The sequence below is a fragment of the Podarcis bocagei genome (assembly GCF_964188305.1).
Source record: "Podarcis bocagei genome assembly, chromosome: 17".
Lineage (NCBI taxonomy): Eukaryota > Metazoa > Chordata > Lepidosauria > Squamata > Lacertidae > Podarcis > Podarcis bocagei.
This window is the reverse complement of record NC_138143.1, coordinates 33,726,983-33,752,409: the sequence shown is the minus strand read 5'-3', so window position 1 is coordinate 33,752,409 and position 25,427 is coordinate 33,726,983. Positions and strand designations below refer to the sequence as shown.

General features: G+C 45.3%; 1 protein-coding gene across 5 annotated transcripts in view; it reads left to right on the top strand.

Annotated features, from left to right (window-relative positions):
* FAM131B (family with sequence similarity 131 member B) overlaps positions 1-16,895 on the top strand; it is a 50,383-nt gene extending 33,488 nt beyond the window's left edge. For 4 of the 5 annotated variants that reach the window (XM_081176721.1, XM_081176720.1, XM_081176724.1 and 1 more), the window contains exons 2-7: positions 1,209-1,318; positions 4,461-4,496; positions 7,708-7,802; positions 9,676-9,881; positions 11,155-11,298; positions 12,840-16,895. In XM_081176721.1, the coding sequence (XP_081032847.1) occupies positions 1,209-1,318; positions 4,461-4,496; positions 7,708-7,802; positions 9,676-9,881; positions 11,155-11,298; positions 12,840-13,495 (1,247 nt within the window). In that variant the 3' untranslated portion in view covers positions 13,496-16,895. Of the gene's footprint in view, positions 1-1,208; positions 1,319-3,595; positions 3,946-4,460; positions 4,497-7,707; positions 7,803-9,675; positions 9,882-11,154; positions 11,299-12,839 lie in introns of those variants that run through there. The other variant, XM_081176722.1, reaches the window with a different exon arrangement.
* The last annotated feature ends 8,532 nt before the right edge of the window (positions 16,896-25,427 follow it).

Here is a 25,427-nt window from a genome sequence, read left to right as displayed (position 1 = left end):
TATCTCAATGGAAGAATGTAGAAAGTTGAATGCACCAAGGATCTGTATTGCATCCTATTTTTGTTCTGTTATTTTTCTGTTTAATTATTTTACACCAAATTTAAATTTATCTTTGTAGATTCAGTAAGGATTGCACATAGACTGTTTCTGTTTGGCATTTGATATTTGATATTTAAGGGTTTGTGTGTACAGTCCTATATTATGTGAGCAGTTGAGTGGCTGTGGAACATAGCTCAGAATACTACAAACATAGAAGGCTCCCTGTTCAGGATGAAGCTAAGGTGGGGAACCGGTTAAGCCAGTTTGTAGCTGATTGTGCTGGTTGTGAACTGTACTAGTTGACCAGCATGTGGGGTACCACTAATCCTTCTCCCTAGAAATGTTTTGCAGCTCCCTTAAGATGGATTTTGCTTTAACAACAACAAAAACAAGAACACATTCATGTTTAATGTATAGACATTAGCATTATACTTTAAAAAATAAATAGGGTAAACGGCCAGCCGGATGAAGGAGTGAGGAACAGGAAATATGCTTGATAGAGGGGTCAGAATTGCTAGTAAGGAGGACATCTGTCAAACGCATTTTGAAAGCTAAGGGAGCTGGGTTACCTTATGAGAGGTAAAAAAAGAGAAAGCCCTCCACTAAAGGTCTGGCTGAACACATCCTGTTTGAAGCTTGCCTTCAAGCAATACTGAATAACGTATGTTTTATCATCAGTCACCTTTAATAATCTGTATTTTAAAACAGAATTATATTTTATGTATTCCTTATTTGATTGATGATACTGGTTGTTGATAACCAATATTTGAACTTAATATTTAGAGTTTGTGCTGATTTTATTGCACCTGGAGCAAAGTTGTTTTACCTCTCTGCTTGACTAGTATTCTGCATTGAAATACATCCATTGTCTTTAGTGGATGGTGAGCCCGGGGATTATTATTTTTTTAAAGAGCCTTTCCTGGCCCTCACAGGTATTTTTCCTGTTACTACCCTGTAAGATTGTAAAGTGAATTTGTGGTCTTTGATTTGTTAACCATAAAACAACTCCCTGTCCTCGCCTTAATTTTAACAAGAGCGTGAGTTATTGACCCAACAAATGGCTTGTATCACTATGGCTTGGATAAATGCAGTGGATGTTCCAGTTTTGGAACGAAATCTGTATGATGGAAGTAGCAGCAAGCTCTGACGCAGTTTCTGTGCGATTGCAGGAAACGAGGTGATTGCTGTGGACTGGAAAGGGCTAAAAGATGTTGACCAGATCAATATGGACAGCACCAGCTCACTCCATGGCAGCAGCATCCACCGGCCGTCCACCGAGGTAAGGATCCATTCCGTGTCCTCTTAAGAAGACAGAGTATCAGGATCAAGTTTGGAGATCATAAAGTGACATAAGGCAGTGTGCTTCTTTGTTTGCATTAGAGAATGAGTCCCAGGCATAGTTAGTTTTATTCATTTTCTGCACAATTGAATTTTGAGTTGAAGCAGACTACTTGATTAGAGCCAAATGAGTTTGATTCCAGGTACATGAAACTTTGGGACATCTCAGATATTCTCCATGAAGTGGGTATCTGGGACAGTTTCTAATCTAAACAATTTGCCCAATGGTCTGGATGTGTGATATTCTCATACTGTGAGCCAGACCATTATCTCCCCTACGTCTCATGGGCCGAGTATGACAGGTGTGTGGGACCATGATGTTGGTTGCCCTGTTCTGCCTGCATGGATCTGAAAGAGCACTTTACAGAGATAGCCACTTTCAAAGTGCCACTGGTGGCTGCCCAGTTGGCGGAGTGACAGGGCCTTTTCAGTGGTGCTTCCCCATTTGCAGAATGCCCTCCCTCATTATTGACTTTTGGAAGGAATTTAAAAACATTCCTGTTAACAGAGGCATCAGGTGGTTGAAAGCCACTGTTCCTGGCAACTCTGAGATTTCTAGTTGATAATGTTTGCAATGGTCTTTTTTTAAAGAATGCTTGCAACTGTTTTAGTTTTAGTTGTTGCTGTTGTTGTCTTTTTAATGTTTTATTATGTTTTATAAATACCTTGTGGGGCACTTTATAAGACCTGGCAGAGACGTGTGCACAGCACTTCATATAGGGATTTTCAGGCATCACTTTTTGACTGAACCAGGTTATTACCTGCTCCATACCTGATGCCATAGACAACTGATGACAAGTTGGCATGACTTATCCAGCATAATTAGGTCTGGAAGTTGCCCACTCTTGGTATAGAGGCAGGGGTCCTGATAGCCAATTTTCAACAAAAAGAGGAAGAAGAAGAGTTTGGATTTGATATCCCGCCTTTCACTCCCTTTAAGGAGTCTCAAAGCGGCTGGCATTCTCCTTTCCCTTCCTCCCCCACAACAAACACTCTGTGAGGTGAGTGGGGCTGAGAGACTTCAGAGAAGTGTGACTAGCCCAAGGTCACCCAGCAGCTGCGTGTGGAGGAGCGGAGACGCGAACCCGGTTCCCCAGATTACGAGTCTATCGCTCTTAACCACTACACCACACTGGCTTCTCAAGGAGAAGCTTCCTTGGATGGCTGCAGCAATGCAAAAGGATGCTACAGAATCTATAGCATATTCTTGCCTTGCTGTTGCCATACAGAGAAGAACCTCCTCTTTTTGCTCTAAATTTGCTGTCAGATATCTGCCGTTTGATTACCAGGCAGTGGTTTCCGTAGACGGTGTTATTTTTGTTGTTTGGCAGCCGCTTCACCATCTGTAATTTTATGCATGTGAGTTATCTATGTAATAAGCTTCAGTGAATGCAATCTGATGAGACCTTTGGTCTTTTCAAAAGATGAATACTATTTTTATTCAGACAGGCCACTTTAGCTTTATGAATCTCTCACCATTGCAAAATGCAATGAGGTTGAGAGTTTCATTTCAGTACATCTCTGCTAAGCTGTAGGGGATGACTCCAGAAATCCCTCTCTTTGTGCGATGATGGTTGGTGTCAGTGAGTTACCAGGATGCCACCTAACCCGCTGGCACTAGAGTGGCTCAAGAGGGGACTCATTCGGTGCCATCTTGCTGATCTTGTGAACTTTCCATCTCATTGCCCATTGTTGGAGAGCAACTGCTGGACCAGACAGACTCTAGATGTGATCCAGCATAGGTACTGTCTACTTTGACTGGCAGCATCTCCTAAAGTCTATGTTTAATATTCAAGGCTTATCTTTAGAATAACTAGCTAGACAAACTCCCTCCCTCAGCTAAGGAGATCTGTGCATATAAGCAGGCCTGTGAGCACACATCTACTGCCTGGATTTGGATAAATTGGATGTGCATTCAGAGGCGCACTGTGCATGAATTTGAATGGTGGGCACATTTCCGTGTGCTTTCAAATGTGCATCCTCATTCTCCTTTCCATGCAACTAGCTGTGCATTACCGTCATGTATATTCATGATGAGCTGGATTGTGCATAGGGTGTGTGTCACAGTCTTTGCCTGCGAGTTTGTAATTTGAAGAAAACGGGACAGAGCATGAAAGAGACTGAAGAGGGGAATTGAAGGGCTGAGCTGAGATGGGAAGAGAAACAGTTCAGTCAGGGCAGGGCTGGTTAGCTTGTGGCTCTCTAGGTGCCGCGGGACTACAACTCTCATCAGACACAGCCAGCAAAAGCAATCATTGGAGTTGATGGGAATTACATCCCAGCAGCCCCTGCAAGGCCACCCCTGAACTGGGGACAGAAGCATGTGAGAAACGGTAAATTTTAATGAGTGTATAGCCAATGCAGAACATATATTTGCAGTGAAAGGGAATTCTGAAAGTAAGATGGCACAATAGGAAATGGAGGGCTAAAGGAAAGAACAAAAGGAAGACAGGGCTCATGAAGAGAAGTTGGAAGCAGCAGAACCAAAGGAGCTTGAATGAATGTAGAAAAACAGGAAAAAAAATTGTGCAACATGCAGGGGAGCAGAAGAAAGCCTCTAGCCTCAAGGTACAGAGAGCTCCATGTTGTTGTATAAATCTATATGCACTTAATCATCCGTTACTGTTGTGAATAAGCTTTTAATCTTGCACATTCATCCCCTTTGAATGTGCATCTGCTGGTGTCAGAGATCTAGTGTTCAGCCATAAAAGACTGAAGGGGTTTGATCGCCATGGGATTCCTAATCCCAGAAGAGTTTTATATATATTTTCTGCATGCCTGTGGTTCTCTCTCCCTTTCTCCCAGCCCACTTCTGTTCTTCTCTTTGTCTCTTCATCTTTCTTATTCTTCATGTAGCACATGATGGCTGCACACGTACGGCTGTGGCCATCAGGAGCAAATTGGACAGGGATGCTCTTCCAAGCATGCACCCTTAAAGTGAAGGAGTAACACCCTTTTTCAATAAGCGATTAAGTAGTAGGTTGTTCATAGTAACCAGTAGGATCAGCTGATAGAGGAAGTAATGTATGTTATATGCAGAGAGCTCACATGTGACGTTAACTTGGCCTCTTCTTTCTCCATAGCAAACACGGACAGATTTCTCCTGGGATGGCATTAACGTGAGTACTGTCCCCATTCCCTAAGACAGAGGTTGGCCCTCTGGGAATTGCTCAACTACATCTCCCATCATCCTTGAGCATTGGCTGTGCTGTCTAGGACTGATAGGAGCTTCAGTCGAACCACATCTGGAGGGCCCCAGCTTCCCCACTGTTGCCCTTAGAGATTTTCTTGCATAGACTCCATGTGTCTGTGTGGGAGCCTATCTTGCTGCTGGTGGGTTTTGGATTATATCTCAAGATGGGTGTGTTGCTGCTTCCAGTCTGACCCATAGTGATTACATGGGTGCCTGCTGAACATTTAGGAACCGCATCAAATAAAAATTGGCCCTCAGCGGGCATGTGAATGACCCGCCACCTCTCCCTGCAGTCATTCCAGTGAGGACTGGCACCTCCTTGCCACCCACTCCTGCTTTGCATTAGTTACCCAGAGGCAGGGAAGCAGCAGCAGAGATCTGTACTTTTGAATTAGGTGGATGGATAAATGAATATTTATTTTGCTAAACGTTTTAATTATGCTTTCCCGCGTTTAAGGATTTCGGTTATGGGGGCATCTCTGCGGCACACAAGCACTATAATTTGAAACCACAATTTTTCCTACTTTTCTCTGTTCAGTAATAGAAGTAGTGATTTGCCTCATACATTTTAGTTTAACTCTTCATATTTCACTCTTTCTAAACATAGGAGGCTCTCCCATTTATTTTGAAATTTTGTCACTCTCCTTTACTCAGTTTGCACGTCATGCCAGCTATGGTTTGCACTACTTATAGTTATATACTTATAGGAAAGCCATGGGCTTCTCCTTCAGAAAGGCAAACACAGAGTTAAAACTATAGTTGCGTAGTGGTTAGAGTACTGCCCTGGGACTAGGGAGACCAAGATCCACTCTGCCATGAATCTCACTGGGTGACCTTGAGCCCGTCACTGTCTCTTGACCTAACCCCTGTAGGGTTCCTGTGAGGATAAAATGTGGTGTCACCTTGAGCTGATTTGAAGGAAAAGTGGGATACCAATGAAATAAATACATAAATAATCCTCACAGGAACCCTGACCAAGTGACTGGCCCAAACTCACACAGTGGCTAAATGTTGATCAGAATCCTTGTACACGGAACTTACATTCTTAGCTATCTTAGCTAATAGCTGCTGGTGATCTACCCTCTGTGAATTTGTGCCTCTAACCCCTTTTAAAAACAACCCAAGCCAGATACAAATAGGATGTGGGCAGGAAATGCAAGTAAAGCTGAAATATACTCGGAGTCAAGAGTGGATTTCATGCTCTTTATTCAGCTTGTAGTGGCGAGGAGGAATGGAAGTTCCCCCAGAATGTCTGCCTTATATACATTATTTACACAATGGGCCCCACGCGATTGGCTAATTCCGGGATTCTCCTGTAGGCCAATCAGGTTGTGGATTCCCTTCCACCTGGGGCTGGATTGGGTGGCTCCTGTGGACCAATCCGACTGCTGCCTTTTGGATCCTATTCAACTCAGTACATAACAAAAGCTTTCCTTCATTTTTTTTTAATGAACAAATCCCTTCCATTTTTATACAAGAATAATAAATTCCTGCTGAAGTGAACTTTATTATGTTTGGCTTCTGTGAGGAGGAGGAAGAGTTGGAGAAGGAGGACAACTTAAATTAGCTTTATTCTGTTGGGCAGAGCCTGGAGTTGCAGTGCTGGGATGGCCTGGGGCTTATTGCCACATACACCTGTACACTTGCTCACCTAAGTTCAATAGTTGCAAACAGCTTTGCTGGATAGCATGGCGAGCATCCTCAAGAATGGCCCATTCAGACACCTATCAGGCAAGGACATGGGTACAATGGCGTGAGTGAAGCATGCTGGCATGGCCTGAGACTCACCTGCCCGGTATGGCTCACCCTTGTGATTCATGTTTTACTCCCTCTTTTTCACAAAGAGATTTGTGCTTCTCTGAAGAGGCGCTACCCTTTCAACAATTACTTTGTACGTCCCCTCCCCCCAGATCCAGAGGGGTAGCTGGATTAGTCACTTCCACAAAAGCTTCTGCCATAGAATACATTTGTCAAATCTTTTAAATTGCCGCAAGACTCTGGGCTGTTTTTTAACACAATGTTCTTCACCCCAGCCATTATTCTAGTCTTCTTCATTAGCAAAGCCTCTTTATTTAGGGAGGGAGGTGGAAATAGAGAGAGATTTTCTTTTGTACAGATCGACTGATTCACCATCAACACAGTGCTTAAGGTTCTGGAATGGTTTTGTTCAAGGGCAGGAAAGGAAAAGGTTCAATTTTTTTTTTACATTCCCATGGAGACATCTCCAGGTGATAGAAATCCTTATATAGAAGGCTTTGACTACTCAGCAGAACTATACTATAAATGCAGCCCCACAACTTCAAGAATAAGAAGCATGAAAGCGACCATATAGATAAACACAAAGCATCCCCTTTCAGGTTATCTCCTTTCCCTTGGTAACATTCAGTTCCATTTGCCCCATGGCCCATGCCAATTGCACTGAGTGTTGCCCCTCCAGTGATAGCCAATGTTTTGGGGGCAGAGGCAAGGAAACGAAGAGCACAGTGACGTCAGAATGTTAAGTAAGTTATGCCACATGTTGCTGAACTTCACACAGGGCTACAGTTTTCAGCAGCAGTCCTCTGTTTATTGTAATTTTAAAGCCCTGCTCTAAACATGAGGCAAACTGAAATAAAAAATATGTGTGGCACCAGGGACACCTGCTTAGTTACATTTTTTAAAAAGACCTTTCTGACCTCCTTTCCTCAGCAATATCTTCATCCAGTCAGTATTAAACTTCTCCCATTCTTCTCCTTTCGCTCCAGTGCTGTGTATAAAGAACAATCTTACTTTAGGGTTGTCATTGTTGCTGCTTGTTGTTATCTTCATCTTTTCATAAATACTTCACTTGAACAAATTTCTGGCCAAAAAAGCACACCTAACTAGTCATGAGATACATCTTAGCACACCAGGGCTGGCCCAAGACAGGAATATCCAAAATGGCATACACAATCCAATAATTCCCTCCCATGGGCAGTTCCTGACCAAGCCCCGTGCAGGTTTTCAGTCTAGTTACTAATTTCCCCATCTTTATTTGTCCCTTCTCCTTTGGTTTCTTCTGCTTCCCAGTTCCTTGTGTTCTTAGAAGTCCAGACTGGAATGTCTCCTTCCCTCCCCCTCTTGCCTTTTCATTCCTTTTACATGATCTCTCTTTGCAGCTCTCCATGGAAGACACAACCTCCATCCTCCCCAAGCTGAAGCGAAACTCCAATGCATATGGGATTGGAGCTCTGGCAAAGTCTTCCTTCTCTGGTGAGGATCTCAGACCTGTGGCTCTCAAGCCATCTATCTCACTTTTCACCAATCTTGGCTTTATCTTGTGCATTTATATGTATATGTATATCCCTTACTTTACACTGAACCACGCATACCCTTTTTAAACCTGAAGTGACTTCATTACCCACTCAGATTCCAGGCTTGTGTGTCAATATACTCACCAGTTCCATTAAGACTTGCACTACTACTTCCCATGACAAATTTCCATTGTGGAACAATGTAATGGGAATTGGGGGTTGCTTGTGCGTAAGTTGCTGCCACTCTCGGTGAGGTTGCCTGGATAAACCTTTCCCTGGCTGGACAGTCCTGATTCCGCGTCTGTCTCAGTCACTGGCAGAATCCGTCAGTGGGCGTTTCCTGAACTTCTTCCAACATAAAAATTCCTTGACGGATAGTCTCCGCCTAGCCTCCCTGTGCGGAAGTCTTCTGCGCAGGGTGGGTGTGGGCAGTGGAGGACCAATGCTCTCCCCGCTGGTCTCTGGCGAAGAGTCCTGGAGCCATCCCTCCGAAACCCGCCTCTGCCTGCCTTTTTCCCTGGTGTAACGCTGATTTCCTTCCCCGGTCACTGAGTCCCCTCTTTTCCTGCTGGGACCTTCTCCGGCATCGCTCGGGAGCCCTTCCACCACTCCTGACTGCGATGGCAGTTCCCTGACAAACAAGTATGTCAAAATGTGTGAATAGTAGAACACCTGTCCCCACCTCAGAAAGACATTGTGACAACTCAAACGCCTTTAGTAGCATATGGCTTAATTGCATTTCATATGCATGCATTAGCAAAAGAAATTGGATACAGGCCACCAAGGACCCATGGAGATTTGTGAAATGATTTGTTTGCACAAAATTTATCTCCAAAAATATCCAATTGCTTATATGTTGTCAACTAATGGAGAGTGCTTAAAACAGGGGGAGGGGGCTGCTTTATATTTGCTTATGTCTGCTTAATGTTATATAAAATCAGTAAACTTTTTTTTAAAAAGAAGGAAATTGACTAAAATTGTTTTGATGTGAATGATCTTTAGACTATGGGGAAGTTGAGGTTTTGTTTATTTGCTCATTAGTGGGTCTGAGTATTGCTTTGTTCACTCTTTGAGTATTTTAATGGATTTTATATGAAATACTAATGTATTACCGTATTTTTCGCTCTATAACACGCACCAGACCATAACACGCACATAGTTTTTAGAGGAGGAAAACAAGAAAAAAAATATTCTAAGTGGGGAGGGAAGGAAAAGCACTGAAGGGACAAGGAGCACACGTGGGGTGGGTGGAGAAGGATGCTGCTAATAATGAAGAAGAGGGGTATAAGAGGAGAAGGCTCCTCTCCTCTCCCACTTTGCTCCTTTAGGCATTCCCTCCATAACACGCACAGACATTTCCCTTACTTTCTAGGAGGACAAAAGTGAGTGTTATGGTGCAAAAAATACGGTATATAACTCCCCCCTCTTTCCCACCTATGGTAATATGTGTGGTATACCTTTTTTCTCTTTTTTTGCTGTAAGTTGCTTGGAGATCCTTGGGTGACAAGCAACTAATAATGAAAATGAAATAAATATCAGTGATTACACTGTAGCCCCAATAACCAGATGCCCAGTCCATTTCCCCCTTTGCTATGATAAAAGACTACAGTGTCCATACTTTGTCAGATTAAAACATGGCAACTAAGTTCATTACGGGGCCCCACGTCTTATGACTTTTATGTGTTTCCTTACTTAGACCAGTATATAGATAGAGTTTTGGAAGCAGCTATGAAGGAGGAATGAGAGAACTGGGTGAAAATGAGCCCATTCTAGGTTGACGATCAATGTCTCTGGAGCGGTATAATAGCCCCTTTTTGTTTTCCTAATGTCTGGCGCCTTAGGGATATCCCGCACCATGAAGGATCACGTCACCAAGCCCACGGCCATGGGGTCGGGTCGCGTCGCACACATGATTGAGTGGCAAGGTTGGGGCAACGGCAACACCCAGCAGCAGCAGCACACCCATGAAACGGTGCGCAAGGATGCCGACGCTTACTCTGACCTGAGTGATGGGGAGAAGGAGGCCCGATTCCTTGCAGGTAGGCTGCTACTGTTTGGCCGTCCATCAGTGGATGTGGTGGAACAGGAGGGTATGGGAGTGGGAACAGTTCAACTGGACAGGATTGGTTGAGCCATTTCTCTGAATGCATCTTCTCTCTGGATTGCATAAACCTTAACCCACTTGATGTCGTGGGTGCAGGGGAAACTTAGAAGGAATGACCTTTTGATCCCTTCCAGCTTTCTGGGAGCAAAGTGGAAATAGCCCAAGAGGCATTTCAAAGGAGAACACACATGCTGAGGAAATTGTTGTTGTTGTTAAAATTAATATACTGCCCTTCATCAACAGATCTCAGGGAGGTTTACAGAATAAAATAAAAACAAGTAAATAATTAAACCAAAACGGCAAAGCAGTAACTCTTCTCACAGACACTTTAAAAAGGCTATAGGATATTAATCAGCCACAGACCTGATTGAAGAGGAACATTTTCGCCTGGCATCTAAAAAATATAATGAAGGTGTCAGGAAAGACTCAGCGCACTTATTGGGCCGGATTCAACTCACCATCCTCACCAGCGAAAGCTTGCATGAGGACCGCCACTAACTCAAAAGGGCTCCCCCACCTCCTGTGCCCACGATATTGACTTAGGGGGTTAGGAGAGCCCCCTAGGGGGGAAGGAGAGGGGAGATTGTTTCACCAAGCAAGCCAAAATGCTTGTGCTGATGGAACGATCTCCTTAGTGCTATGCTGAATTCCTCTGGTTATCTGGCTGTGAGATACAACGGGCACTTCCCAGTCCCATTCCATATTGCTGGCCTGCCACTGGTGGCGGGGGGGGGGGGCGGGGTTAGGGAAATTCTCCATGTAATGACATCAAGACATGGAGTAAGTATACTATGCACTACAGAGCAGGGAGGAGGAAGCTGGGCACAGGGCTGCTGTTTGCCACTCTCTTCCCTGCGTTCCCTATTAAGGTTCAGTTGCAACAGGATGCTTACAAGGGTTACATTTTGTCCACGGCCCTTTGCAGACATGCTTATGAGAATTAGTGGGACCAGGGTAATGGCAGCTATTCTGGATTGGGGTTCTGAACCCTTCAGAAAACCAAATCCTGATACTTGGGTTGGGAGCCTGGGCAATTGCACGGAAGATCAGGCTACTCCATATTGCTAAGTTAGGATCCCAGCCAGAGTTTCTCAGGAACTGGCATGGGCAATGGGACCCAAGAGGCAGGATCTGCGGCTATTGGCTGGGGGAGAAGAATGGGGCAATTCCATGTACCACTATCCTTCTCTCTTCTCTGCTCAACACAGGGGTGATGGAGCAGTTTGCTATCTCAGAAGCCACCCTCATGGCCTGGTCTTCCATGGATGGCGAGGATGTGAGCGTCAATTCTAACCAGGAGAACCAAGCTGGCAACTACAATGAGAACTACCAGGAGATGATGGAGAACCAGGGTGAGCATTGGCTTTTCCTCCTGGATTTGGTTGAAGTGAGCACAGGTCCACAGGAAATTACTCAGCAAAGCCAATTGGCGTAGGCAGCTTGACTTTCCTGTGTTGGCTAAGGCTACATTGCATTTTTTGGGGTTGGGGAGGGAGAAGCCTTCATTACCCAAACCTTCCCACTGTTGACATTTTCCTTTCTCAGTTCGTTTTAGGACATCCATCTGCCCCATTCTAGCCATTGCTAGTATAGTATCGTAGCTGAGAAGGGTGAACTGTGCTCTTAACATCAGCAGTGAGCATAATAGGTGGTCTTAAGGAAGCTGCTCTCCTCCTTCAGGCACACAACCCTCCCTGTCCCCATCTGAAATTCAGGGTGGGTGGGGGTTAATGATAAGGACCTACATTATATGGATATTGTGAGAATTGTTGAAATATGCATGCACACGAAAGCTCATGCCAATAACTAACTTAGTTGGTCTCTAAGGTGCTACTGGAAGGAATTTTTTTATTTTGTTTTAGCAATAAGCATTCTGAGATAATTCTGATAAAATAACAGAAGCCTTCTCCACAATAACTCAAGGCAAGTCTTTCATTGAAGCTGCCCCTGTTCTGTAGAACTACATCCCCTCTGGAGATACAATAGACCACTCGTTCCTAATTGGTGGTCTACGAACCCCACGGGGTCTGCACTGCCTTTCATATCACTAAAACTATGGTAGAGATACAAAAAATTTCAAAAGTACAGGGCCCATGGCTAGGCTTTTGAAAAACCGGGAGTCTGCAGTACTTAGCAAATTGGGAGCCACTGTGGTGCCTGTCTATACTTCCCAGAAGGCACTTTTGTTTCCACAAGTTTTTCCACCAGAGTGAACAGGCCTCTCTGCCTTATGTGTTTATTCTGTACTGTTTTAAAACTTGCATTTAATTTGCTTATTTTGCACCATTTCGAAAGCTGCTTTTAGTTGTTTTTTACGTAAAGCACCTTGAGATTCAAGTGGATGGTGATTTGTATATTAATAACGTATCTAAATACTAAAGCACTAAATAAATGCTAGATGTTTATTTCTATATTTCTATATTTCTATATTTCTATATTTCTATATTTCTATATTTCTATATTTCTATATTTCTATATTTCTATATTTCTATATTTCTATATTTCTATATTTCTATTTGTAAACCTCTTTCCCCCAACCCTTTCTGGGATCTGTGGGTCTCAATCCTCTCACTAAGGGGAATTTTGGCCTAATCTTGTGGAAGGGGACTGTCTTGGGCATTTGGGGAGGTCCCTCACCCATTTTAAAACCCTTTAAAGAGGCATGGTAGCCTCCCCGGGAAAAAAGAGCTCTGTATAAGAGTTAGAAGGTTAATTTAAAAAATGGTGGAAGGGCAGAGCTAACACATTTGTTCCCATTGCTCACACCCACACCCTGGGTGTTTTATTAACCCTATTTGTAACGTCCGGAGATGGCTGGACTCTAATTTCCTTTCTTCCATTTTTTAATTTTGCTTCTCTCTCCCCCCCCCCCCCACTCTTCCCTTCCCTGCAGAGCACCTGGCCCAGGCACAGTATGACAGTTGGCCTCACTCCTACGTCTCGCAAGGCATGTACTGCTTGGGTTCCTCCGACGCCTGGGAGACCAGCGACCAGTCACTCATTGCGTCCCCAGCGACTGGCTCCTATCAGGGCCAGAACTTTGAAGAGTCCCAGCCCAGCTTGCAGGAAAGCGTTCTGATCCAGAACAACCTTATCCAGCAACATCAGTTGTTGCAGCTACAGCAGCAGCAGCAACAACAACAACAACAGCAACTACAGCAGCAGCAGCAGCAGCAACAACTACAACAACAGCAGCAGCAACAACAACAACAACAGCCACAGCAGCAGCAGCAACAACTGCTTTCTAATACCAGCCTTGTGGATGTATGGCCTGCTCAGACAGTTCCTAGTGGCGGCGGCAGCAGCACAGATTCCACCACCTTTGTGGGAATCCACACAGAGGAGGAGGAAGGAAACCCCTTGCTGGAGAAGGCTCCCTTACTGAACAAGAAGCCCTCGCCCGAGGAGGACGATGCTGTCTGCCGGGACCTGGAGTCCCTGTCCCCCCGCGAGGAGCCGGAGCCTGCTGCCCTCAGCCGCAAGGTCTCCGACGTTACCTCGTCCGGGGTGCAGTCTTTTGACGAAGAGGAAGGTGAAGCCAACAACTGATGCTGCCATGGAGGAAGCCTTTGCTCTTATGCATGGGAAACACACGGGTGGGGTGGGGGAAAGTGATAGGGAAACCCCCTCTCCAGCTCCTGAAGTCCCCAAGCGCACGAGCACACTTGTTTGTTTGTTTTTAGTTTCACGGCAAGGTAAGCCGAGGACCAAAAGTGCTGGGCAATGCTAAGTCTCCCCCACCGACCCACCCCCTTCCTCCTGCACATGTTGGGCTGAGCCTTCAAGACCTACTGCCTTGGACACCCAAACACAGAGAGCTCAGGGAATGCAAGACGGTGGCCTCCACTGGCTGTGTGGTGGATACAAGTTGTGCTTTTAGCAGAGATGTGGGTTTTTTTGAGGGGAGGCACACATTCGTACTTAATTCAGCATCACAGAAGATGCTGCTACGATGTGCTTTGGCTCTTGGGACTGGAGGGTCATTGAGGATACAGGCAAGAGTTTCAAACGGTGGCATCAAGGAGAAGGAACAGCGAGGGCGTGTGGCTTTGTAGAAAAAAATGTACCGCAGCAAAATTTGCAGCCCCAGGGCCCGTCCTAAAGTGAGGTGCTTCTTGGAGAGGCACTCTGGACTTGGGTCCGAGAAGAGAGTGATGTGTGGAGAGAGCGACTCTGTGGATGTGCAGGCCATGCACCAGAATGAGGCTCTGTGGGTACCAACTATCCTTTGATGTGGACAGAGCTGCTCTATGAGTCCAGCCCAAACCTCATTCTCCAGCCCGTGTGCGTTGTTGGCCTCTGCAGAAACCTTCCTTATTAACCCCCGTTACCTCTGCCTACCTACCTGGGAGCTGGAGAGAGGGGTTTCTCCCCCTATTTCATATTGGATACTGCATGCAGGGTAGGGGAAGGGGGAGGGTGGGTCATCTGCCAGTTTTCTATTTTACGCAGCCATGGAGTCCTCTCCTTCCAGCAGGTGCAGAAAGCAAGGGAAGCAAGCATGCGCGGCTTCAGCACCACCCTTTCCCAGTTTCTGTTAGAACTTTTGTCGATGTTCCCCTCTCCCTAATCTTTTTGTATTTCCAAGTAACAGTTTTTGAAGCAGAAGCTAACAGAGAGGGAATAGCCTGGTGCCACTTAGCGTGAGGTCATATTCCTTTCCTAGCACCACCAGATCTTCTGTAGTGCCAAAATACTGATGAAGCAGAGACTGGGAAAAGGGTGATTTTCCTCTTTCCGTTGAAATCTCTCTGTCTCCTTTTTACGTTGACAATGTAAATATTTCTCAGGCTTCATCTTGATTAGGAACAAAGAAAGGGTGAGTTGGGGGTTCTTAAGTTTTGCAGGGCATTTATTTATTTTTGACTGGGAGTGATTTTGTGAATGAGAAGTCATGGTTTATAGGACATACTTTTTAATCTGAAGTCCATCCTCAATTGCTGCTTTGCTGCAAAAGACAAGAGGGGTAGTGTTTTATCAGCATAAAAACCACATTTTTATCCTCCTGCAAGTCTCCAGAAAATTATTTTTAAAAAATGGAAGAAAAGGATGAACAGTTACATTTTGCTGGGCAAAACCACACGTTTGTTATTGAAGCGGTGGAAGCTTATTTCTGATGAGGAAAGTCTTGCCAAAGGTGACTGTAGGTTTATCTGATGAAGGGAATCCTTCAGGAAACAGCCCTGTCTCTGCTCCTTTCCAAGCCTGACCTGTTCTGAGGCTTGCCGCTAATTACTTTCGGCAGACTACCGGTTGCAAGACCGAGGAGTGAACCAAGACGGAGGAGTGCTTTGCTTACCCATCTGGGGCGCTTTGTGCAGATAAAGAAGATGAGTGTTCAGCCCAGAACACTCTGGTTTGCATCCAGAAGTTGTGAACAGAAGGTGAACAGGACACTGTTATTCATGCACTTTTGATGGAGAGACTAGTGGGAGGTTTTTCACTTCATGGATCTCAAAAGCTAAGAGGGCCCAGTCTTCCCTCTCCACTGCACTTTCCTTGAAAAAGCCTTCACGACCACGGACACGTGCTCAGGCAGAAGCAAGCGCAGCAGATGCATGAATGAGAAGCCTCTTGGCAACCCTTCCCCACCCTTCTCTCCTTTCCCTTCCTCTTCCTGGCTCCTCCAGTGGAGAGGCGGCTCGGATTCTGAGCTCTGGGGAATCCACCTCTCTCTTTTAAAAATATGTTTACATGCTACAGTGCCAACCTCTGAGGGCTAAGAGGATTGGATACAGCACTGCTCTGAATATGAGGGCGAACCCTCGTGTTCCTGCATTTATCTTAATTGCTGCGTTCTGGCTGGCTGTCAGTTTTTTTTGGGGGGGGGATTCTGCTGGTGATGATGTAGAAGCAAGAAAGTGCAGAGCGCAACTTCTCTGCAAGTGAAGAATGGATGAAATTCCAGTTGCCCCAACATTTTAGAGCCTTCAGGTTCTCCAGAAAGCTTTGAGATGTCCTCAGTATTGGGGCTGGGGCGGGGGCAGTGAGTCAGGCAGCCTGCTACTTCTTTCCTCCAAACCATTATTGCTCCATGTGCCTATCCAGGACCAGGACTCAACCTGGATGTTTACGGTAATTCTGTTTCAATGTAAATGTATCCTGCTGTCATCTTGGCACTCACCGGACTCGAGACAAGTGGTTCATCTTGTCCAAACCCGTTCTTTTATTGTCTGTCTTTTTTAAAAACAAAAATGCAAGCAACTTGTGTGCATTTGGTAATATTATGTGACACTAATGTTTTGGGAGACGTATATTTCTTTTTTCCTCTGTCTGAGATGTGGTGCATAAAGAGAGCAGCTTTCCACACCCTCGGGTCTCCCAGATGTTGTTGGGCTACAACATCTGTTGTCTTTTAACCAGCATGGCCAGTGGTTAGAGATAACGTGGGTTGTAGTCCGAGTGCGCTAACTCTAGGGGGCGGAGGTGTCGCTCAGCCCCTTGAATATTGAGGGAGGAGGCTGAATCACTGAGCTGAGCATGGCACAGCGTCAAAAGCAGGCTCCTCCAGAGTTTGAGAGAGGAGGAGCTGCAGCCATTGAAGCTGTGCGGCGCTAGGCAAGGCATGACATCACAAGCATGCGACACGCGAGTGATGTCACAAATGTGACGCGTCGCTGGGGGCCCCCAATCTTCAGCCACAAGCGGCGCCTCTGTTGTAGTCTAACAACATATGGGGACAAAAGGTTTGGGAAGGCTGCTATGGAGGGGCACATGGCTTGGCATCTAGCAAAGAAACAACAGGAGAAAGAGAAGGAGGCTAATTTTGTGTTTTGGGGGAACCATGCTGAACATTTCTGTAGAGTGGAATAGAGAATCACAACTCTGCTGTAGCATTCTACAGCCTGCCACTAGAAAGTCCTACTAAAAAACAGAGACTCCATTCTCTATTAAACTGTACAATTCCTGGAGAAGTTTTCTAAATAAACATTATTTCAGGACCATTCAACTCAATTTTAACTTATTTTTTAAATAAGGGGGTCTTCCCTTGCCATTCTGAAATTCTTCTGACATTTAAGGCAGTGTGTGTATGTTTCTAACTCTCCACTCCACTCAACCCACTACCGAAATCTTGCTTGGATAGCAAGAATTCTCTCCCCCGCCCCCCATTTTATACTTGGCCTTAGATTAGAAGAATTCTTAAACTTCAGCCCTTTGTTGATGTAGCCTTCCAGGCTCTCAAGAGGTAAGGGACTTGGTTTGTTGAGCCAAATTCAGAGAGAATAGTCAGCAAAAGCACTTGTGGCCCCCTAAAGATTAAGCCACGCGTCTCGTGGCATCAGCTGAAATGGATGAGGGCAGCTCAAAAGCAATTCCTGACGGATCGGATCGTCATTAGCAGCAGATGTCCTGAAGGAGCTGTTAAGATAAACCGGGACTCCATGTGGCGAGGTTAGATCGGTGTCCTCAAACGTAAGTAAGCCGCAGTAAAGTGGTAGGTAGAAAAATTGCTGTCAGCACTATCAGAGAAGCAGCAGATAGGAGAGCCTAATGAACCCCCCCCTCCGCCACTCCACCACCTCCCCTCAGGATGTTTTCTCCATTACCTCAATTTATTTCTGAACATGAAGCATTGCTGAGAAAAAAGCAGCTGGGGCAGGGGCAGAGTTTTGCAAGGAGAAAGTGGCAGCACTTGTGTTCCTGTGTTTGAAGCCCCCCCCCCCCCCAGCCTGATGTTCAGTTTTTGTAGAAAGCTCAACAAGGGAGAAAAACGGAAGCTTTGCTTGTTTGGAAAGCAACCATCCAGGTCGAAGGGTGCCATGTTTCTTGACTCTCACTGATTATAAATTAATATCTGCATGTGCAGTAATGGGTTCCCCCCCTCCTGTATTTTGCTATGGTACCTGAGTAATGTACATGCAGCACATCTGAACTGCGCATGCATTTGTTTATTTTTAGTTCCTTGGTCTCTCCAAATACACATGAGCAGTGAAGAGGATCTGGTCTCTCCAAGGCCAGCTTGGAAACCACACAGTTCAAATATATGGCCCATGGCAAATGTATTTTGTACTCCCATATGTAAATTGATCAGCAGTGGGCTTTAAGCAGTGGATGTTAAACACGATGAGTGAATGGTCTTTGGTTTGTAGAGTAACAACAGTAGAATTAACCATTGTGTGCTCATGCACAAGACGTTGTTACAAGGTGCCTGGAGGCTTATGCACAAAATTACTGATTTATATCCCTTTTCCACATAGAGGGACTATCTTTGAAATAATTAGAAATAGCCAGTTGTTAATGAGGTGAAATCTGGCACGGCTGTTTGGTTCCAATCCATTAGAAGCCTTTAAAAAATATTCTGCCGCTTAGTCCCTTCGTAGGAATGTAGAAGTACCATTCAGCAGAGCCTAGAAAGCAAAGACTAGCATATCTGTATGACTACATAGTCCACTCTGTTGCAATATCATAATGCTCACTTGGCTACATAGGCTATACAGTTTTATTTCAATTTTTTACTTCAGTTTTAGAAAATGTGCTTGAATGGGTAGTGAAAGCACTGCCAGAGCATTGTGGAAGGGTAGCTTTGTAAAATGTCTGTTGTTGAGAGCCCTGGTGCCTTCAGAGTTTGGGGCCCCAGGTTAGAGACCTATGGTTCTTCCTCCCCCCACTCCCAGCCATGAACCTTATCTCACCATCCGCATTGCTGGAAGAGCAGTAGAACAGACTAGGAGTGGAGCATGGGTTCCAGATCACACCAAGCCTCTTGTTGGCTCTTAAAGCAGCCACAGATAATCAGGCACCTATCTAGCCTTGCTGGGTGCTGGCAATGGGCATAGTAAACTAAGAAATTTAGGAATAAATTCCTTTTTTAAAAAGAACCAGTTTCTGTCCTTGAAGCCCGAGGGTCAAATTAAAGGTGATGTTTCTTTAGGTTCCTTGAATTAGTAATTTCGTTGTCCCCGAGAGGGGGCAATGACAATAAAGATATTATTATTATTATTATTATTATTATTATTATTATTATTATTATTATTATTATTATTATTATTATTATTTGATGAGGCTGCTGCTGGGAGAGGTACCGTATTTTTCACCCCATAGGGCGCACCTAGGTTTTTTTTGGGGGGGAATAAAGAAAAAAAATTTATTTCCCCCCAGACGTGGGGCTGGGGCGGGGGAAGCCCGAGCTTCCCCCGACCCCAGCCCCCAGAACAGGCTGCTATCCGCAACCCTTGGGAGACCGGCGCGACTTCGCGTCGGGCTCCCTAGGGTTGCGGAGAGCTTCCTGAAGCCTGCATTCACCCCATGGGACGCACACACATTTCCCCTTCATTTTTGGAGGGGGAAAAGTGCGTCCTATAGGGCGAAAAATACGGTACTTAGCCTTTCAAACTGACCCAGCTCTGAGGGGGGAAATATGTCGAGTCTTATCCCTTGTGAGGGGAGAAGCAGATGGGTGGAGTGTTTTGTTTTTAGAAAACTAACAGCCTGCAGAGAAAGGGTTAAGTCAACTCCCTCCACCCTATAGCTCAAATAAAAATTTGGAGTGCTCTGCAGCTGCACTAAAGGAAATAAACAAGACGAAGGTATTTTATTATGCCTCCTTCATCAAACCTAGTTTAGGCCTGAGTGCAATGCATCCATCATTCATGATTCTCCATTTCTCATCTGGTAGCGTGTTGTTCAGCAGCACCTGCTGTCTCTGTTTTCTTCCTTAGTAAGGCATGCAGTTAAACCAACATAGTCATACATCCTGCTACCAATGGGCGGGCACAGCCAAGGTGGCTTGAAAACCTTAGGAATTCTACTTCGGTTTGTAGAATATGTAAGACTTTCCCCAAGCGCTCAGAATAATTCATGTACAACCTCTGCTTTGTAAGACTTCAACAAATTATCTGGGTGGCTTGCGTAAGGTGACTTTCACGGTTAGAATACCAAGTAGCCAAAGTGCATAAGGAATTCATACCTTAGTATAGGCAGCATACAGCAGAGTTGAAATCAAATTAGAAGAAAAATACAACAAAAGACTGGAAAAAAACAAAAACAGAATTGGCTTGAAGCTAGAATGACATTAAGGCAGGCGCCAGGCAAGGAGAACATTTTCACCGCCATCATGACAAACCTGTAAGTTAGACAAGTATGTCTTGGCCTCATTTCATCACTGGAGCAGATGAAGCTGGGGGGATAGCAGCTCACCCAAATGCTGTTGAACATAGAAAGCAGAGTCATACCGTTGGTGCATTTTACTCCGTATCGTCTGCACTCACGGTGGCTCTCTCAAGATTGCATCCTCGCCCTACTTGGCGATGCTCAAAATGGAACGTGGGGCCTTCTACCTCCTAAGCTATGGCCCGCCCCAGGATTTCATGGCAGAGATACTTGAACCCAGAACTTCCCAAATTGCAGCACATTCTCTTAACCAGTACATTGCACTAGTTTCTTTGACAGCTTGCCCTCAGATAAAGCAGACTGAGGCCATGGTAATTTCCATGTCTGATTGACGAGCTCGGAAATGGGATGGCTTAGACAGAGAGATTTCAGGCTAAGATGTGTGGCTTCAGTTTCAGGGTGTTTGGCAGGATAGTCTGGGTTTAATAGGCTTTGATAACCCTGTTCAGGCGTTCACCCCACACGTGGGTCAAATTACAGGGGGAGCAGAGGGGCCCTTGTTGGCCCTGCTGCCTTCTGCCATGTTTATGTTGCTCCACTTCCCCTCAGTAAGCTAGAGAGGTGACTTCAATGACAGGGAGCCTGTCCTAGCCATGTTGCTTTCTGTGTGTGTGTGTGGCATAAATGCCCCAACAGAGGGCTTTGTTAGCTGGTTGAATGGCTCTGAGCACAAGCAGGTGCTGCGATTCTGTGTTTCCTCTCTTGATCCAGCTCACAGGGCTGCATGTATTTAGTCTCAAGTAAGGTAAAGGGACCCCTGACCATTAGGTCCAGTCGTGACCGACTCTGGGGTTGCGGCGCTCATCTCGCTTTATGGGCCGAGGGAGCCGGCGTACAGCTTCCGGGTCATGTGGCCAGCATGACTAACCAAAGCAGCACATAGAAACACCATTTACCTTCTCACCGGAGTGGTACCTATTTATCTACTTGCACTTTGACGCGCTTTCAAACTGCTAGGTTGGCAGGAGCAGGGACCGAGCAACAGGAGCTCACCCCGTCGTGGGAATTCGAACCGCCAACCTTCTGATCGGCAAGTCCTAGGCTCTGTGGTTTAACCCACAGCGCCACCCGCGTCCCCATTTAGTCTCAAACACAGTGCCCAAAGGGGAGGGAGGGCTAAAATGACTCCACCGCTTTTCAACGGACATATTCAAGTTTGGCCTGATCTGAAATGAAACCATCCCACTTCCACTGCCGGCACTGTTCATCCAGCAGTTGCTAATGATGCTCTTCAGCAGTTTTCCCCAAACTTGGGTCTCCAGCTGTTGTTGGACTACAACTCCCACAAGCCCCAGCTAGCAGGACCAGTGTTCAGGGATAATGGGAATTGTAGTCCAAAAACAGCTAGAGGCCCAAGTTTGGGAAACACTGGTATTCAGGACGGAGAGGGTGGCATCTTGGTTTATTTCCCCCTTATCAAACAGCTGATCAGGGTGGTTTCTGGGAAGCTTTTCTACACAAGTTCCATCAAAATGAGCCAGTGCATAATGGATCCTCTTCATTTCAATGGAACTTGTCTGAACATTGATCTGAAAGCACATGAAGCCACCTCCTTGTTGAGGCTAAACAGGTCTGGGTCTGAGCAATGCCAGGATGCCAGGCTATCTGGGAATCACAAATATAATGCCTTGTGTTCAGTGATGAACACAAGAAAGATGGGATATAGATGTAAGAAAAGAAATAAATAAGATACGTTAGTGGGAGGGTGTCATTTGGTTTTTTTCCAACGCAGTCCTATCTTAGACTGGCCTAGAGTGAAAATAATTTTCCGTAGTTGTTGGACAGCCTCTAAAGCAAGAAGTGTTGTACAACCAGCCGTTGTGGCCCATAAACCAGTGTGTTGTGGAAGGGAAAGTTGGACATTGGCTAGTGCCTCTGTTTACCATCCTTTCTCTGGTTACTTTGATAAGATTGAAGTCTGAGTCTCGGGTAGCCAAGCCGTGGCTGAGCTGGTGCCCTCATTTTAGGGTTTTGTGGTCATGTAATAAATAGGTGGTAAGGCGGCAGATGGAGGTAGGTGATTTGGTTGCAAAAGGAGTGAAATTCTGTAGCCGTTTCCCACCTGAACGTCACCTTTCCATGCATCAGATCAGCTCTGGAACCAGAGGTTTTGCTGCAGCCTTGCTCTGGGTCTTCCTTTAATTTCATATGCAGGAGAGAGGGATACTTATTCTGGAACATCCACTTACCCAAGACCTTATTTCTGTTTTCTAAAAAAAAGCATGAACTGCTTAGGAGAAGTTTTTATTGTATCTATACAAGGAAAGAGCTCTTTATTTCATGGTGGCACAACCCTTGACTTGTAAGCAAGCTGAGACCAATTCATATAAAAGCCATGGGAGTGGGAAATGATTGAAGCGAGAAGGAAACAGGCAAGTATTTCTACCCTCTCGTCCCAAAACTGGTTTCCCTCCAGCTGTTTTCTCCTTGCAATGCTTGCATGGTCTGAAGACCCTGCAGGGAGTGACATGGCAGAGTAAAACGGGGGGGGGGGGGGAGAGAAAGAAAGAAAGAAAGAAAGAAAGAAAGAAAGAAAGAAAGAAAGAAAGAAAGAAAGAAAGAAAGAAAGAAAGAAAAGCACTGGAAGTGTTTAATCCACTCTGCTCTGAACGCTCATCCAGACAAAATAGAGTACTAGGTGTGAGGGTGAAGGGTTCTAACTTAGATTTTCCCCCAACATAGGTTTTCCATGTGCAAGGAAGTTTTTGTATGTAAGAGCGTTCAGTCGCGTGGACCCCCAGTTGCAGCCTGAAGTGGTACAGTCCATATGCAGAGTTATCACTTCAGGGCTAAAAAGAAAGAAAAAGGGCTTCCGTGTTTTCTGAAATGGGTTCCACTTTCTTTCCACACGTTCCAGGCCAGGCTTACCCGAACCCTTTTTCCGCAGGCATCTCTTCAGATCCAGAATGCCTCTTCCTTAAAGTCTACAACCGCCTATGTCTGGGTTTTGTCCAAAAGTCCATTTGAGCAACCTTTGCTCTGATTCCTTCTGTTGTTTCCAGAAACCATGCTATGTGTGAGACAGAAACAATTTTGTGAATATAAGCTACTATCCTTTAATATTTATCTGGTTCATTTGGTGCTGTGCATGAAGTGGTGGAATCCTTGGGGTCCTCCCAGCTACAAAATGAGCCTCAAAAATAATTTTGCAATGAGCAAATTCTTTTTTTTTTTTAACAGCTATTTTCAGGGGTGGGCAGGGGGGGTACTACAGATTATAGGGGTTGTGTGCAAGGGAGCAATGGGGACTGATCTATTAAAGCACGTTTAAAAGTTACCAAAGGTTGGGGGCTTAAGTTTGGGTGGTTTTTTAAATATATATATATATATATATATGAATTGCATCAGGAGATTACGAGGAGAGGGGCAGCTCTAAGTCCTTTTCCTGCTCTGAATTTCTGAACAAGGGGTGAAGCGTAGAATCTTCCCATCCTTTACGGATGACATTTATTGAGGTCTGTGACTTTTCAGGGAGAAAGGAGGGTAATAGGGAAGAGCAGGACAAGACGTGGGTCTACAGTTGTAACCCTCTCACCACTACCGACACCCCTTCTGTCTAGGGGAGGGGGAAGCCCCCTAACAGACAAGCAAACAAACAACAAACAAAAAACAGATTTGCCTTTGGTCTTCCAGCTCCAAAATGTCTTTGCTTGAAACTTTTTTGCTGGTTATTCTGCGCATGTTTTGATAATGTGACTTATGAGAATTATATCTTCTATAAATATATATATATATATACCATATATATAAATATATATATGTAACTATACAAATAGATATAAAAACTATATGGCGACCATGCCTGGTTGTGGTTCACACCCACTGAGGATGAGGGAACATGGCCTGGAAGGGCATGTATGAACCTCATGAAGTTATTGTTATTAAACAGCACATGGTTTTGCCATTGTGGTTGGTGGAAGTGTGTTTTATTTCCGTGCGGGAGGTCTTACCAGATGCACTGTGCATATTCTGAAAGGGAGGTGGCAGGTGTGGCGATCACACAGGGTCCCTGGACGTTTCACCGTCTATTGATCCCTGTGCCACCACTTTATTTCTCGCTGCCACCACCCAGGCCCTACCTGGTACAATACTGAGTCCAGTCAGGGTTAAATTGGAACATAAACTTCTGTTTATTTATTGCAGTTTAACAAGCGTGTGGTTTCATAAACGGTATCGGTCAATTACAAACATGGGGTGCCTATCCAGACCTATAACTTCCATTCCCTGCTCTCACTAAACCACCTCTCTGATATATACCGTATTTTTTGCTCTATAAGACTCACTTTTTCCCTCCTAAAAAGTAAGGGGAAATCTGTGTGCGTCTTATGGAGTGAATGCAGGCTGCGCAGCTATCCCAGAAGCCAGAACAGCAAGAGGGATTGCTGCTTCCATTGCGCAGCGATCCCTCTTGCTGTTCTGGCTTCTGAGATTCAGAATATTTTTTTTCTTGTTTTCCTCCTCCAAAAACTAGGTGCGTCTTGTGGTCTGGTGCGTCTTATAGAGTGAAAAATACGGTACTTGTCTTCCTAGCCCCTAACTATTCCTGACTCAGCTTATTTCTCTACACTAACTCAACCTACCCACAAACTCTATCCCAATTCACTCCCACTCCAACCAATCACCCAACTCCCAACAAACTCCTCAACGAACTCCTCCTCCGCCCCTCCCAGAGCTGGTTTTATAGTCCCTCTGACTCCACCCCCCTGGGTCCTGATTGGGTAGCCTGTTTAACTATTTCACCTCCATCACTCTCATATGTTAACGTCACAGCGGGGAGCAGGAGAAAAGGATGGGAAAATGTGGCTGGGCTGAAAAAGCACCAACGATATAAAACCCACCCACCCACACTTCCACAAAATCTCTCGTTTTGTGTAGACAAAGTATTGCTTTTCTCCACCGAGTTAGAAAAAGGGCACTGTGGTATTCCCAGTTCATGTCTGGCACGTATTACTACCTTTTTGACTTGCAGAACACTGGCCATCTCTAGGTCACCGAAGGGCGGCAAACGCCACCCAAAACGGCAGCCATGTTTCTCCCCTCCTCCATAAGGTCTGTAGAACTTGCCTTAGTTCATGTCACAATTTCACACATTTCCCCACCAGTAGAGCACGAGACTCTTAATCCCAGGGTTGTGGGTTCAAGCCCCGCGTTCGGTGAAAGAGTCTTGCATTGCGAGGGGTTGGGCTAGATGACCCTCGTGGCCCCATCCGACTCTACGATTCTATGAAAAGCCCATTATGGGGTTGGGGTGGGGGGAAAGATAGCAAGGACATAATGATGGCATAACCAGAGGTAGCACCCACTATATGGAGGGGGAACGGGCTGGGAAATGGACTCACGGTTGCGATTCCTGACAGCGAGTGCATCTACA